Raw genomic sequence first — 16744 nt, 5'->3', positions numbered from 1 at the left:
TAGAGATTACAGAGATTCTGGTTGTCCTTGTGTTTTAGAATTTACTGAGCAATTTTTAAAATATGCTGAAATTCCTTCCAGGATCTAAAACACATACACATATAAACATGTGCATATGCATTCATGCTCCAATACATACACTCACATATTCACATGTGCATATAGACATGCGCACACACTCATACTCATTTTCTCTATAAACGTGCCCATACACATGCAAACAAAACACATTTCATGGATATGTTTGATTTTAAAAGGTTGGGTTCCATTCTTTGCCTTTTCAAATATATTCTGTGAATTTTTTATAAAGCCAATTATTTATGCCTCTACTTTCACCATCTTTTAAAATGAGAAGGGGCCAATTTCCCAAGAATAGTTTATTATTACTGAATAAAACCGTGGAAACAAGATTTTCCCCCCAATGCATTTGAGACTTACAGAGAAAACACTCGATAAACATACATAATTCATGATTTTTACTTACTTGATACACGGATAGAGGTTATAGAGATTGTGATTGTCATGCTTATTAATTTTTTTTATGTTTTCATAAATTTGCAATAAGAAGTTAATTCAGTCTTATGCCATTTGTTTTCAAGTTATTTCAACTATGTGTCTAGTAAATATCATATTTCAATAAAAGAATATCTAGGCAGAATTCTCTGTAGTAGCAATCGAGAAATATATAGGCAAGGACAGAACAAAAAATCAGAATGATGTCAACATACTAGAGTGATAAACACAAATTAACATGATAAAATTTGATATGAACAAATGTGATGCCTGAAAATTTGATTTTTAAAATTTATATAACTACAAAAGTTCAGAAATATATCGATAGCTATTTACACACACAAAAAAGGCTTAAGGATTTTAGTTGACCATAAGCTAGATAGGAAACCATGTCATATGATGAATGCTTAAAAGAACTGGGGAGTTATATATAGCCTGGAGAAGAAGATACTTGAGATGTGATCACTCTCTTCCATCGTTTAGAGGGATTTAATATAGAAGATAAAGTAGATTTATTCTTTGAATCACCTTTTTAGTGATTTTTAACTTTAAGTAGATTTGAAACAAAAATGAAGACATTTTATCCATTAAAGTCATCTGGAAAAGGGATGGTGTTGCCTGCATCATACAGAAGCAAGTACTTGGAGAAGAACAGGTAGGGTCTAGGTCAGGGGTGTCCAAACTGCTGGCCCGCAACCCATTTTTAATTGGCCTGTGGCAAATTCCAAAAATATATTTAGTTTACTTAAATAAACCAGGTGAGGCAATACGTACTTCACCTCGAGTGAGTGGCCCGGCTGTTTGTGTATTTTACCGCATATGGCCCTTGGTGAAAAACGTTGAAAAACGTTTGGGCACCCCTGGTCTAGGTAGTACAGAGAGGATTCCTGTAAGATAGTAACTGGAAGATTGGGTTTCTTGAGCTCCGTCTGCATACATAACCTTAGCCGTCCAAGGCAGAGTTGGACCACTCCACTGTTACTAGGGGCCAAGCAGGTTATATGGATGAGTGAAGCTGTTTGCAGTAAGAATGATGGGGCAAACTAGATATTGTAATCTCAATGTTCAGTTCTAACCAAGGTTTCCAAGCCATAATTAGGACCCAAGTTTACCAGATTTTCCAGTCCTTCAAGGGAAACTGAAAATCTTGATTTTTGAAATGTAACTTGTCTACATTTTAAAACTTGGTAACTAATTACAAATTTTTTAAAGCACAGTTGTGGACTATCACTTTTTAACCTAGTCTAGGAATTAGCCCCAGAAACTTGCTTCTACTCCCTTTCAGTGCATTTTGGGAATTATTGAATACTCTGACCTTTAAAATTTCATCACAAAGTATCTTCAGTGTGTAATTATATACAGGATAATTTTAAAGCACCTTTGTAATACCCATCCCTTAGCATCCTGCCATTTTGTAATTGCACTTTTAGCATATTTCTTACAAGATTCTGAACTTGATATAGCAGTGATGTTAATGTCACCACATTAATGAGGTAGAAGCTATTTCAGATGCAATATAGAAATCACTGGATGAATTCCCATTCAACTTATAAATGCTCGCTGCAGTTTTTTTTCTTTTTTTCCCTTTTGCCTCATTATAGAGAAAGGCTATGAAGAACTGCTATCACTGCTGTGCCATAATTTTCTAAATGAATTTTATTAATAACTGCTAAATGTAATGGTGCTTTGAACCCAATTCATTAACTAGAGCAAATTAGAAGGGAATGTAAGTCCCTGCATTTGCTGATGACATTTATAGCTTGGTAAGCATACATTTACTGTGGGTCAAGTAGCTAAGGCATAAAAATTTTAACAATCATTATTTCAAAAGTTATTAACCTGGTTCTCAGATTTGAAAAAAAAAAAAAATTAGCTGAGAAAGCTTCTAGTCCTAAATCTCTTTGCTTGTGTGGAGCTTTCTGAGGTCTTTGCTTTGTACCTGTCCAAGTATAATATATGATATGAATATTAGAGAATCACATAATATGATATTACCCTGAAAGGTGGCTTTGCTTAGTTCATTATTGATAATGTGGATCATATACCCTGATCCAAAAAGAGGGTTTCTCCAATGATGTAAGAGTTTCTTGTAGCAGAAGCTCTCTAACCAGTAGCCTTGAGCACCTTGAAGGTTCCAGAGTAGCTTAAAGAAACAGAGTAATTCTCCCTAAGGATCTAGAGATCTTTTTTGATATATGGTATGAATCACACATGGAAGGCTGGCAATTATTCAGTCCAAACCTGACTTTTAAAAGGAATATTTTTCATGAAGAGTTTTAGAAGCCCCAACGTATATCTAGTTTCCTCCTAATTCTACTTCCTCTGGTTCTACAGCAACCACATCCCATTAAAGAGAGAAGCCTCCATTTCTTTTCTTCTCTCTGATAATCCATGGTCCTTAACATGGAAGATAGATTTTTCTGGAGTTAATTTAAATATTTTGCTCTTCAAGTGTCTGGCTTACCTAAATTTCACTGTACTAGTCATGGAAAGTAAGTTCCAATTTAAAAACATTTAAGCACTATTAGCAAGGACTATGCTAGGAAAAGAGCAGAAGTATTCTAAAATAATGATTGGCATCATCAAAGAATGACTTTTAAAGAGGAAAGGCACTATGCAACTATAAAGGCTTTCAAAGCCATTTGGCCCTGAGGAGACAGGTCTTGGACTGCTAAGGTCTCTTGAGGGTAGACTCAGAACTAACATTTCATCTCTCTTACCACATTTTACTGCCACCACATTCTGTTGGTTAAAGGAAGTTACAATGACAGCCCAGTTGAAGACTTTTTGTCTCAATGGGGCACATTACAAAGGACTGCCCACTGGGAGGGGATAAATGCAGCCAGTTTTGTAAACCATTTTACAATGGAAAGCCTTAATCACTAATAAAAGTCTTAAGTTTAAAGTATATGTGCCCAAAGGATAGATAGGTGCCTTTAGGCTCATAATTTCCAGATTGTGTTTTGTAAAGCTTTAGTGAATTATATTATATGGAAAGTAATTTAGTTGAATTATCAGAATGATCCCATTGCTATTTCCCCAAGGCTGGGGAAAGTGAAAGTTGGGAGAGCCATTGACTTGGTTTCTCCCATGACTGAGGGCAAAGAAAAGGGCACTTTAGAAAGCAACTTGAAAAAGTGTGGCCTGGGCTTAAAGGCAGGAAGATAGAAGCAGCAGCAGCTCTGCAGACTTGGAGGGTCAGGGACAGAAGAGAAACTGAGGGGAAGGAGCTGATGAATAGAAGCCACAAAGGCAAATAGGCAGTCAACGAAGGTTGGTACCAGCTATCTTTTACAAAATGATTGTGAGACCCAAAATCTTAATTTATGATGCTGGGGAAAATGGATTGCTAAAAATCAAGAAAAGTAGTAAAACAGAATGAAGGCATATTATATCTCTCATTTTAAATATGTTTCAGCACATACATGTTTTTTGTTTGTTTTTTCTTGCTTTTTAGTCATTTTGTTTAAAATGTTGAGACATTTTTATTTTTCCAAGCTTTAAACAGAGCTCTGAAAATGGGCTTTTCTTTGTTTTAACCTTCTACCAACTTCTTGGGTAAGAATGCTTCAAAAATAAATCTATGCAATAAATAAGGTTAAAGTAGCTATTTTCTCATTCAGCTGCTATTGTCGGAGCAACTACTTTGTGTATTTGTAAGAGCCCGAGCTCCAGCAGAGAACAAAAAAAGTCTGTGCAGGTGGAGCTCACATTCCAGAACGAGGAGACAGACATGAAACAAATACACAAGTTAGATGGGGCGAGGAGGTATGGAGAAAAATACAGCAGGGTTAGGAAGACAAGGAGAGTGCAGAGCAAGAGTGAAGAGGAAGTATTTGTTATTTTGTATGAAGTGGTCTGGGACATCTCTCTTATTAGGAACTCTGAAGGAGCTATGGAAGTAGGCAGAAGAAAGGCCCCAAATCTGGAGCATGCTTGGCATATTTGAAGAACAACAAGGATGTTTGTGACACTAGAGCAAGGAAAGCAGGGGTGCAGTGCGGTGGCAGATGAGGTCTGAGAGTTGGTTTGGGGTGGGGGCAAGACTGACTACATAGAGCAGGGCAGTGGTTCTTAGAGCCAACTGCACATTGAAATCACCCTGGAAGCTTTGGGGAAAATGCCTGGGCCCAACCCCAGCATGTGTTTTGATCGGTCTGGGTTGAAGCCTGGTCAAGTCTTTTTACAAATATGATCAGAATAGATCCAGTGTGTAGTTGAGGTCTCCTAGGCCTTAGAAAAGCATGCCTCTGACTGAACAAGATGGAAAACGGCTGGGAGATTTGCACAGAAGAAGGATACCACCTGATCACCCTGCCGTGCCTCCATCACCCACATTTCCCTCAGCTCCCAAGATCATCCGAGTACAGAGCTTGGATCTTGCCCCACCCTTTTAGGGGAGAGAGTGGAGAATGTGGTCACGAGCAAGATCTCTGGGTGCCCTCACCTGCCCTCCTGTGCCAGGCTCTCAAGTAGGTGTCAGAGATGTAATAGAAGGGAAAGAGGAGGTCTTCTAGGGACAAGAGCCCCTCCTGTGCCCTTCCAAAATGGGGTGGAGCCTCTCTCCGTCCATTTGGCCTGCTACGATAAAACACCACAGACTGGGTGGCCTATAAACAACAGAAATGTATTTCTCACAGTTCTGGAGGCTGGAAGTCCAAGGTCAGGGTGCCAGCATGGCCAGGTGCGGGCTGTCTTGTAGGTGGCAGACTTGTTACATCCTCATGCAGTGGAAGAGGCTAGGGAGCTCTGTGGGGCCTCTCTTATAAGGGCACTAATCCCATTTATGTGTTCTACCTGTGAGGGCTCTACCCTCGTGACCTAAGCATCTCCCAAAGGCCCCACCTCCTACTATCATCACTTTCGGCATTAGAATTTCAACATATGAATTTGGGGGAGACAAACTTTTGAACCATAGCAAAGCTAGTGTTCCTGCCTGTTTCCTTTTACCTCCAGCCTTCAGTCAGAAGTCTCCATGCCTCCCTTCCGGTGTCGCCCTGAAATCACAAGCATTCACAGGATGACTGTGAGAGCCAATAAATATGTATGTCACTTCTGCTGACCCCTATGTTGAAAATACACAAGCACATCCCTCATGCGTAATATATGTAAATCAGTGCCCCCAAACCCCCGCAGCCAAGGTGTGATAACGTAAAGAAGGATACGCTTGGAAATAATACAACCTTACTTTTCTTCCTTTAGATTAAAAGTGTACTGTAGTTGTTCAGAGCAAGAGGTCTGAAGCTGGATAACTTACATTCTGTTTCTAACACTTCTAGCTGAGTGATTTATCTTTTGTGTGCTTCAGATATAGTGGTATCGAACTCATAAGATTTGTAAGGTTAAATGAGTTGGATACATATTAGGTGCTTAGAAAAGTACATGGCACACATTTAGTGCTCAATAAATCCTACAGCTATAGTTTCCTTCTTGATTTAATGACCACACAAATGGATCTATCTTTAATTTTTATCAAAAACATAGGAGACTTTATACACATCATATATCTTCCAGTGGCATTTTTGACAAGTTCTTCTCTGTTGTTTAACTTGAAAACAAAGATGCAGCATATTAAGAAGTGACCAAATTTCAATTGAGGAAGAAAAGCAGTCTCAAAATATTTTTAGAACACAAACAATCCATTTTATGATTGCTGTGCAAACATAATTTTTGGCAGAACTCTTTAATTCCTGGCTTTCACGTGCATAAAAAGAACAGCGGCCTCTTTTGGACAAGTTGAGGCTGGGAATGCAAAGAATTAAGATGTGAACAAGGCATGTTTTCAGCATATTTCCCTAGAGAACCATCTGAAGTGCCTACTCTGCGAACAAAGATGAAAATCTGAGATTTAGTTCTAGCTTCCCAAACTGCTGTCCTTATAGAGGTTCCTGGATTTAGGGGATGAAGGTGGGACAGGATGCTGGAGGGAGGTGAGGAAATTTAATCCTCACAGGAAAGAGACGTACCTTATTTCTCCAGCTTTCTCTGACGCAAATGAATCTGTCATCTTTGTTTCATCAGAATCAGAAATTTAATAAGAACTTACTGGAATGTAAAAAGATGATTAAATATTTATTGAAAATGTGAATGTGATGCTTAAAATTACTTATAGTCCTACAGGCACCTTAAAGGCAATATACCTTTAGTTAAGGGAAAAATGTTATTTCAGAGCTTTGTGTGAATTTGACACCCCACCTGAGTGATATTTAAATAAAAGTAAAATAGAAAATGCCTCTTAGGAATGAATGGCCTAGTTTCTGCATTTCTCCTATGTTAATTCAGGGAGTTCATTTTAACATTGCCCACAGGATAAAGTCTAAATTTCTCAGCTCCACAAGCAGATCTCTATCCTTTCAGCGTCTTCTTTTACCTCATCTCTATAGTGTCTCTACTTCCCATTACATACTTCTTTTCAGAAGTCAGTGAAGCTATAAGGCACATTCATTCTCCAAGTTTTTGTTTCTGCTGTTTACTTGTTTTTATTTTTGTTGAAATTTTGCACATTCTTCAAAAGTAAGCTCTCTCGGATGATTTTCTGTGATATCCCCGGATCTGGAATCATAGCTGCTTCTTTACTCTCTGTCTTTTGTTTGTTCTTCAATGTATGCTCTGAGTTAATTGTCTTATGATTTAGCCAATTATGCGCATCCTTTTTTATCATCATAAACAGTTAGTTCTTTGGGGGGGAAACAAAATATTTCTCAGTTATATTTGTAGGCCATACAGTACCACATATATACCAGACCTCAACAAATACCTACAGTTATGAAACACGAAGACCAGAAACGTTCTCAGGACTAGAGTATAGTTTTCCTCATTTCCTTTGTAGTCATCCCTTTACCTCATGGCCATTTGGATTCCCATCTTTGTGTCTTTGTATTTCTTCTAGGATGATCTGGTATGGACCCTCCTTGCTTAAAACCCTAGTTGACCTCAGAATGATAATTTGACCTTAGTGACATAAAATCCAAATTTTAGTCAATGTCTCTTAAGATCTGACTTATGGCACCAGCAAGTCCCACGTCACTCCTCCCCTCACACTTTGTTACAGATATCCCGAATTTCTTTGTGTCCCAGAAATGGTCTTTCTACATGGAATGCATCTTTGTTCCATTCCTCCCCTCTCCATCTTCCACTGGCTGACCCCTCATCTACCAGATTAAAAATAAGATGTTACTTTTTCAGGAAATCGTTCCTAATTCCCCACACCATCTCCAGCCTCACATGGGATTGAGCCATTCTCCTGTGTGATCTGATAGATAAGAAAGTTCAGGAAGACTTGGTCAAGACATGATTCTGCTTCTTACCCAGCAGTGAGTTTAGAGCAGTGCTTCTCAAACTTTATCATGCATCAGCACCGCCCAGAGGGCTTATTACATCATAGCTTGCTGGGCCCCATCGCCAGAGTGTCTGATTAAATAGTTTTGGGATTAATCCTGAAAATTTGCATTTATAACAAGTTACCAAGTGACACTGATGATTTCTGGGGACAACACTTTGAGAATCCCTGCTTTAGACAATTCATTTAACCTCTCTAAGCATTAATTTACCATCTGCAAAGTGAGGCTAAAAATTGCGTCTTAAGAACCAGCTGAGATAATGTCTGTAGAGACTTTGACATGAATTAGTACTCAATCAATAGCAGTCAATGTTGGTTTTACATTGTCATTGTTTTCATCATACTATTAGACTGCAGACTGAACAGCCATTTGCCAAGTAAACTAGGAACCTCACAGAGAGCAGAGACTATATTGGTTTTCTTTTGTTGTATCATAGGTGCTTCATGATGTGCATTAGGAAGCACTAAATAAAAACATAATAGAATAAATTCAAATTAAAAGCATTCAATAAATAATAAAATGAATTTAGGTGCTTCTTTGTAGGTAGGATTCCCTGTTCAACTTGCTATATTCTTGGTTTTCCTGGGACTGTTTTTGCTGATTGGTTCCTAAATTACTTTTGATTATGATGAATCAGTCCCCACAACTTTTGTTTCTAAGATTACACAAGCAATATAGAAAATGTTTTTCTGTGAGAACTAGAAATAACCACATGGACTATTCATTTGGCTCTGCAATTTCATTTTCATACTGAATGAAAGCAGTTGCAGCAATGTCTTCCCCTGCTTTCTGTGTCTGAACATATGCCTGCATTTAACACTGGATATGGGTTAAAAATTAATGTGAAGAATTTAATTTGCAGTTATTTGCACATTTATGACACTTCCTCTTTTGAGAAGTGTTTCCTGCTTTTACTATCAGTCCCTACCCCCATTCACCTCTTTGACTTCAGAATCTCATATTTCTTTTGTTTACTCATTAGTACAGCAATTTTTTTCACCATCTGCCATGTGGCAAGTATTATTCTCATGGTGGTGATACCACAGTAAGACAAAGTCCTAGCTTCACAGAACCTAAAGCATGGCATTTACAAGCTTGTACTGTAATTGTTTGTTCCCTGTCTTCATGCTAAACTGTGGGCTTCTAAATGGCAGGTGCATTATCTGATTGATCTTTGGGTCTCCAGCTCAATGTCTGGTATCTGATCGATATTCATACACATGGATTATTATTTATACAGAGAGTCTCTTCTTATTTGGTGCCTAGAAATGGAACTAAGCGTCAGAGATCATATACTGCTTGTTCACTAAATGATTTGGCACTGATATGTGTTGTTTGACCTACAAAGTGATGCTTGTTTGAATTTCAATTAGGGCCACCCAGTAAAATGTGGGAGATTTTTATATAACGAGTGAAGTTTCCAGCTTCTCTTGAAAAAGCCAATACTTCTGTAGTGTACCAATCTGCTGACGCTAATTCCCACTCAGCCTGCTCATTTATATGGAGTATGCCTTCTTTATTTCATTACAACCCCTACTAATCTCTGTTGTATTATACAGGTATGTGTGTATATGTGTGTTGTGCGTATTTCCAGGGATGTGTGGTGAGGAAAGAAATTCTTCAAATTCTACATAAATTCACTTAAAGTTTGTCATTATATCTTATAACAACCTAACCTCAACTGGAAATAATACTTCATTTCTTTTATTTTTCTTTGGTGATGTAGAATGCTAACAAGCATTTGCTTTCATTTGAAATACATAGCATACTGAGTCATCAATCTAAATTTTGTCTAAGTTGCTTTCCTGCATTTTCACAGTAGGTTTCCTGTGTTTCTCAATTAATTAGATAATTGCCAGCTTCTCTTCCACTGCGATGTGTGTCCCAGTCCAAAGTAAAAATCTATCTCAATCTATCTGGTTGGGTTATTTTCTTCCTTTATAATTACTGAACTAACACTTTCATTTGGCTTGGTTTTGTCATGAGATTAGGACACTTAAAAACATAAAATTGAATTACAGTTATAGTTTACCAAATTAAATATATTCATGATTTGTTTCAGCTATCCTTAAAAAGAAGAGGAAGCAAAGATTTGCCAAAATCTGAAAAAAAGACTCAACAGACTCCCACAGAGGTATGTAGAAATAAAATTTCAAATAGTATATCTCTAACTGTATATAATGAGATACTTTTGAAAGTGACATAATGGCCAGATATGCTCCTGTAAAACAAAATTAAATTATGCGTATTGGTTATACAGCTTAGATATGGGCAGTGTAAAGCAGTCAGTATTTTTGCTTCCAAAGCTAGCACTAACATCCCTATTATTACTGCATTTACATTGTAATCACACAGCAAAATATCATGAGTACTTTATGTGTTTCTGTATTGGAGAACTGTACCCATGGTGCTAATATTGTTCCCTCATAATTAATAAGGTCAATAGAATGGCTGTTCCTAAAGTATTAGGAGAGAGTAAAGAAAGGAATGTGGTGAGAAGGGATGGTGGAAGGGAGAGATGGCTTCAGGGAGTCCTAGACCGAAGGAATTATCTGTGCCTGTGACTGGGGAAGCAAAAGAAAGGCAACAAAGGAATAAAAATAAAAGTTGTCCTTAAGGCGGGCTTGCTAAGAACCTTAGAAACACAGCCACAGTAAAGACTAGTTCTGCTATCAGAGTGAGCAAAGGTACTGATGGACGTAAGGAAGGAAATTGCAAAACCGAAGAGGAAATATTTGGGCACGAAGTGATATTATGACTCCAAAGACACTGGACTAGATATTGACTTTCAAATGTACATGTTGGAATCTATAGTACTATAGCATGCTTTTAAAAAATTTATATAAGGGGTTTTCTCATTAGATAGTAACTTTAACTAAAGCAATATTTAACTATTCAAAATTTGAAAACGTTGATCTCAATCATTTATTTAAAGCATAATTATTAAATGTTAATTTCCTTTTGTCTCTCTCTCCCTGTTCTGCTCTTGGTTAATTTCCCTCCTGGTACTTGCATGTATAGGCCGGAGACCCTACCAAGATCATTGCTCCATTTTTGTACCGTTCTCTCCATTTCCCAAATAAGTTCAACTATGCTCTGTTCCTACAGCTTTCCCACCCTGCCTTTGCCATAACTTTAGCTACCTCACTCTGAATGTTTTGCTGTAAATCATGTCACATGTTACCATGAATCTTCTTCCCCATCTTCTTTAGGGAGAAGATGCTATATGCTCCTTGTTCTAAAATCTTAGGTCAGCTTTAGTCAGTTTATTTTTTTTTTTTAATTCTCATTTATCTTATTATACTTCCCATGTTAACCTTTATTTATTCTTTTCAACATTTCTAACCCAAGAATTCTTACCTGTTTGCTCCTGGCTGTACGGACCCCCACTCCATGTACATGTGGGCCCCTTGTCTATTATCATTATAATCTCAAGATCTATCCATGTTGTCTCAAATGGTCCTATTTCATTTTTTCTTATGGCTGAATAGTATTTCATTGTGTATATACACCACAACTTTTTTATCCATTCATCTATCAAAGGACATTTTGGTTGTTTCCATGTCTTGGCCACCGTAAATAAAGCTGCAATGAACATTGCACCACACGTGTCTTTATGGATAAATGTTTTCAGATTTTTTGAGTAGACACCCAGGAGAGGGATTGCTGGGTCATATGGTAATTCTGTTCTTAATTTTCTGAGGAACCTCCACACTGCCTTCCATAGCAGCTGCACCCATCTGCATTCCCACCAACAGTGTATGAGGGTTCCTTTTTCTCCACAGCCTTCCAACACTTGTTACTATTTGTCTTGTTGATGATAGCCATTCTAACCGGGGTGAGGTGATACCTCATTGTGGTTTTTATTTGCATTTCTCTGATGATTAGTGATGTTGAGCATTTTTTCATATGTCTATTTGCCATTTGTGTGTCCTCTTTGGAGAAATGTCTCTTCAGGTCCTTTGCCCATTTTTCAATTGGGTTGTTTGTTTTTTTGTTGTTGGGTTGTATGAATTCCTTGTATATTTTGTGTATTAGACCCTTATTGGAGGCACTGTTTGCAAAAATCTTCTCCCATTCAATTGGTTGCCTCTTTATTTTGTTGATGCTTTCTTCTGCTGTGCAGACGCTTTTAAGTTTGATATGGTCCCATTCATTTATTTTAGCTTTTACTTTCCTGCCCTTTGGAGTCAAATTCATAAAATGTTCTTTGAACCCAAGGTCCGTAAGTTTAGTACCTATGTTTTCTTCTATGCAGTTTATTGTTTCAGGTGTTATGTTTAGGTCTTTGATCCATTTTGAACTAATTTTGGTGCATGGTGACAGCAGTCCAGTTTCATTCTTTTGCACCTGGCTTTCCAGTTCTCCCAGCACCATTTATTGAAAAGGCCGTCTTTTCTCTATTGTATGTTTTTGGCTTCTTTGTTGAAAACTATCTGTCCATATTTACATGGGCTTATTTCTGGGTTCCCAATACTATTCCATTGGTCCGTGTGTTTGTTTTTCTGCCAATTCTGTTTTGATTATTGTTGCCCTGTAATATAGCCTGAAGTCAGGGAGGGTGATACCGCCAGTATTGTTCTTTTTTCTTAGGATTGCTTTGGCTATTCGGGGTCTTTTGTGGTTACACACAAATCTGATGTTTTTTTGTTCTATTTCTTTAAAAAATGCTATTGGGATTTTGATAGGGATTGAATTGAATCTTATATTGCTTTAGGTAATATGGCCATTTTAACTATGTTGATTCTTCCAATCCATGAACATGTTTGTGCTTTTCAGTTTAGTTAATGATTAGGGTTTAAACGTTGTCCTAAGAATGTGTGAGAACTTCTATAGGATCTACTCCATCATTCTTTTACCAGGCAGAACCAACTCTATCCATTTCAGACTGATGGGGGTACATCCTATTCTAAGGGTGATCTAGATGGAAGAGCTGACAGTTTCTCCTTAGGTGGGCCATTCCAGTGTTAAAACTTCCCCTACTTAAAAGGCCTTTAAAAACAATTCTGCCTTGAATAAAGATGGAGGGCAATTACTCTCTGTATGGCGGAGTGATCACGAGCCTGAGCCTTAGTGTCAGACGGAACTGAATTTAATTTCACCTTTGTCCGTTGCTACTTAGCAGCTGTGTAACCTTTCACAAGTTACTGTACATTTTTAAGGCACACATTTTAATAACTATTCATAAGTTTACTCTGAACACTAAATGAGGTCCTGTGTGTAAAGAACTTTATAGAATCTGGCTGAGAGTCAATGTTCAATAAATGGCAGTGAGTGCATATTAACCATATGTTCCTTCCAGGGAATAGGTTTCATATTTATTACAGCCAGGGGGAATTCCAACCACATAAACAAAGAAAACAAACAAAATGAACGTTGTTGAAATGATAACCAAAGAGTTGTGTGCCTTTGCAACATATAATAATCTCTGAATAGCGATGACCACCATTTTTCTCTTTTTATATTCTTTTCTCATGTATTTCCAGCATGTAATATTATGGTAATGTTTTATTTGCCAAAGAATTTAAATGACTTAGAGAAAATACGAAGCATCTACTTCTTTCTCTTTCTCCCTATCTCTCATTAAATCTTAATTACAAAACAATAGTAATTTGCACAGGTGTCCATTTTTGGTTGTTTTCTTGATTTACATAAAAATGATCTCCAGTCCTCTGCCCCTCTTTTCCCAAATGAGGAGGACAGTGAAGATCTGAAATGCCAGCTGCAGTTCGTGAAAGAAGAAGCTGCTTTGATGAGAAAGAAAATGGCCAAGATTGATAAAGAAAAGGACAGATTCGAACACGAGCTCCAGAAGTACAGATCCTTTTACGGGGATCTGGACAGTCCTTTGCCCAAAGGAGAAGCCGGGGGCCCTCCCAGCACCAGGGAAGCTGAACTCAAGCTACGGCTGAGGCTGGTGGAGGAAGAAGCCAACATCCTGGGCAGGAAAATCGTCGAACTGGAGGTGGAAAACAGAGGCCTGAAGGCGGAACTGGATGACCTGAGGGGTGAAGACTTCAATGGCTCGGCCAACCCCCTCATGCGGGAGCAGAGCGAATCCCTGTCGGAGCTGCGGCAGCACCTGCAGCTGGTGGAAGATGAGACGGAGCTGCTGCGCAGGAACGTGGCCGACCTGGAGGAGCAGAACAAGCGCATCACAGCGGAGCTCAACAAGTACAAGTACAAGTCGGGCGGCCACGACAGCACGCGGCACCACGACAGCGCCAAAACCGAGGCCCTGCAGGAGGAGCTGAAGGCAGCGCGCCTGCAGATCAACGAACTGAGCGGCAAGGTCATGCAGCTGCAGTACGAGAACCGCGTGCTCATGTCCAACATGCAGCGCTACGACCTGGCCTCGCACCTGGGCATCCGCGGCAGCCCCCGCGACAGCGACGCCGAGAGCGACGCGGGCAAGAAGGAGAGTGATGACGACTCGCGGCCGCCGCACCGCAAGCGCGAAGGGCCCATCGGCGGTGAGAGCGACTCGGAGGAGGTGCGCAACATCCGCTGCCTCACGCCCACCCGCTCCTTCTACCCGGCCCCCGGGCCCTGGCCCAAGAGCTTCTCCGACCGCCAGCAGATGAAGGACATCCGCTCCGAGGCCGAGCGCCTGGGCAAGACCATCGACCGGCTCATCGCCGACACGAGCACCATCATCACCGAGGCGCGCATCTACGTGGCCAACGGGGACCTGTTCGGCCTGATGGACGAGGAGGACGACGGCAGCCGCATCCGCGAGCACGAGCTGCTCTACCGAATCAACGCGCAGATGAAGGCCTTCCGCAAGGAGCTGCAGACCTTCATCGACCGCCTCGAGGTGCCCAAGTCTGCGGACGACCGCGGCGCCGAGGAGCCCATATCCGTGAGTCAGGTACAGTTGTGCTTATTGCGAGCCACGGTGATGGCGAGGCTGGACGGCAGAGCGGAGGTCCTTGGTGGGGCGGCTCCGCGCACCGGCCCCCCTGCCCCGCTTTAGCGAGGTCGCCGCTCAGAGTCTCCCTGGGCCTGGGAGCCCCACAGCGCACCTGTTCTTCCACACTCTCCTCCTTCAGGCCTGAGGTTTTTTGTCAACCAGTCACTTAGTAACTATTTCTGTTTGGTTTTTTTAAGAGAAATTTAACACCCCCTTCCCCCCACCAGTTTTTGTGTGAAGATTGAAGGATTACTAAGATGATGATGATGATGATGATGATATCAAAGGTCGACATTTTCAATGTTGCTCGACTGATTCTAGTAATTTGAGCTGCAAGAAGATCCTGAACAGGAATCTTCAATTGCTGATTTGCTGTTTTTGAAACAAGACTCAAATTGAGTTTAAAATGATTTTTAAATGTAGAAACCAGCAATAGAGAGAGATGTATTGTCTAGGGCCCTCGCAAAAGGAAAAAAGGGATGTCATTCCTTAACCACAAATTGAAGTAACATGATCACTATTTCTAGAGAATATCACTGTCAGCTCTGTAGAGGAGAATCTCAGGACTGCAGAAGTTGTATTATACTTTAGTTTTAGGAAAACACTAATTCAGAGGAATAGTAATCACTATTCCTGAACAGGGAAAACCAGCATTTTTCCTTCATCCTAAATTGTAGACGCACACCTGATGAGCTGGACTGAGCTGCTCTAGCCAGGTATGGTGGCCAAAGACCAGTGTATTTTGTTAGAGATAATTCATAAAACAAAACAGGCAATGCTATCCCCTCTAGCTAGCCTGGTGTCCTGTATGTATAGAAAAACCTGCAGAAGTACATCAGCATGCAAGAGGTTTAAATTTAAATATTAGTTTTTACACAGAAGCACTGCTGACATTAGATTAACTGCCTGTTAGTCACAACTAGAAAAATTGCAACCCTGTCGCTTATTGATCTTGGATGTTGCTCTGCTTTGCTATGAAAAAAACAAAAACTGCATGATAAAACTTGTTGGATTTTTAAATGTTGAAGATTAGTTTCTTCTACTAACTATGGCAAATAATTGGTTTTTAGTTTTTTTTTATTGCAGCGTTTTGGATACTTTGAGCATGTGGTTTTTCAGTTATACCTTTGGGGAGAATTAGAGTGAGAGAAAGCACAGTGTATAATAATAAGCTTTCACATTTGGTAAATAGAGGCTTAAGGGAGGGTTCTGCTTTATCTGAAGTTGAATGAATGCTTAGATTAGTTCATATACATTTAAGTTTCTAAAATTATTATTAATTAACTTTTCTCTTTGTCTTTGCATTTACTTTCCCAGATGTTCCAGCCTATCATTTTACTTATTCTCATTCTTGTATTATTTTCATCACTTTCTTACACAACGATATTTAAACTTGTCTTCCTTTTTACACTGTTTTTTGTACTGTAAATCTTTCATCATTTACCATTCATTGTAGTATTTTCAGTTTGTTTATTTTGTTCACCCTTCAAGACAAGAAGTAAAAGAAGTATCATTTCTGTAGTAACCAATGCTATGAAAACACTGAAGACTGCTTATTTCTTTAACAAGACCCATCTTACCACTACCAAATTCAGTAAGAAGCCCAAACACTACACCATTTCAGGTAAGGAAGTAATTGTGAGTTTTTTATGTAAAAATCATTTAAATTTTTACTTCTGTCTTTTATATCTTTGTTTTCTTCTTGATAAATAATTGGCAGAATGGCTATAAAAATTGGCTACATCTCAGTTGTTTCTCAGTAGTTGAATATTATGATAATTCAAAAGCTTGGGCACATTTTCAAAAACTATATAGGCTTGTAAACTACCTTTCCTAGGTTACATCGGAATCACAAGATAATTTTGATATCCAATAAATGTCTATGAAAATTTTGATGAGTGAATGAAATGTGACCCTCATGGAAACTAAGTATTTGGTTGCAGTACTGTTGGTGTTCTGTCTAAAGAGATGTGTTTGG

The 16744-nt window shown here is 39.1% G+C and overlaps 1 protein-coding gene across 1 annotated transcript in view; it reads left to right on the top strand.

Annotated features, from left to right (window-relative positions):
* Window positions 1-16221, top strand: part of MTCL3 (MTCL family member 3) — a 34935-nt gene extending 18714 nt beyond the window's left edge. The window contains 3 exon segments of the mRNA XM_074333550.1: window positions 9916-9987; window positions 13549-14724; window positions 16084-16221. Coding sequence (XP_074189651.1) covers window positions 9916-9987; window positions 13549-14724; window positions 16084-16194 — 1359 coding nt within the window. The 3' untranslated portion in view covers window positions 16195-16221.
* Window positions 16222-16744: the final 523 nt, after the last annotated feature.

The sequence above is a fragment of the Rhinolophus sinicus genome, linkage group LG05, assembly GCF_036562045.2.
Source record: "Rhinolophus sinicus isolate RSC01 linkage group LG05, ASM3656204v1, whole genome shotgun sequence".
Taxonomy (NCBI): Eukaryota; Metazoa; Chordata; class Mammalia; order Chiroptera; family Rhinolophidae; genus Rhinolophus; species Rhinolophus sinicus.
The sequence above is the reverse complement of the archived record's forward strand: the minus strand, read 5'-3'. Positions and strand labels throughout refer to the sequence as shown.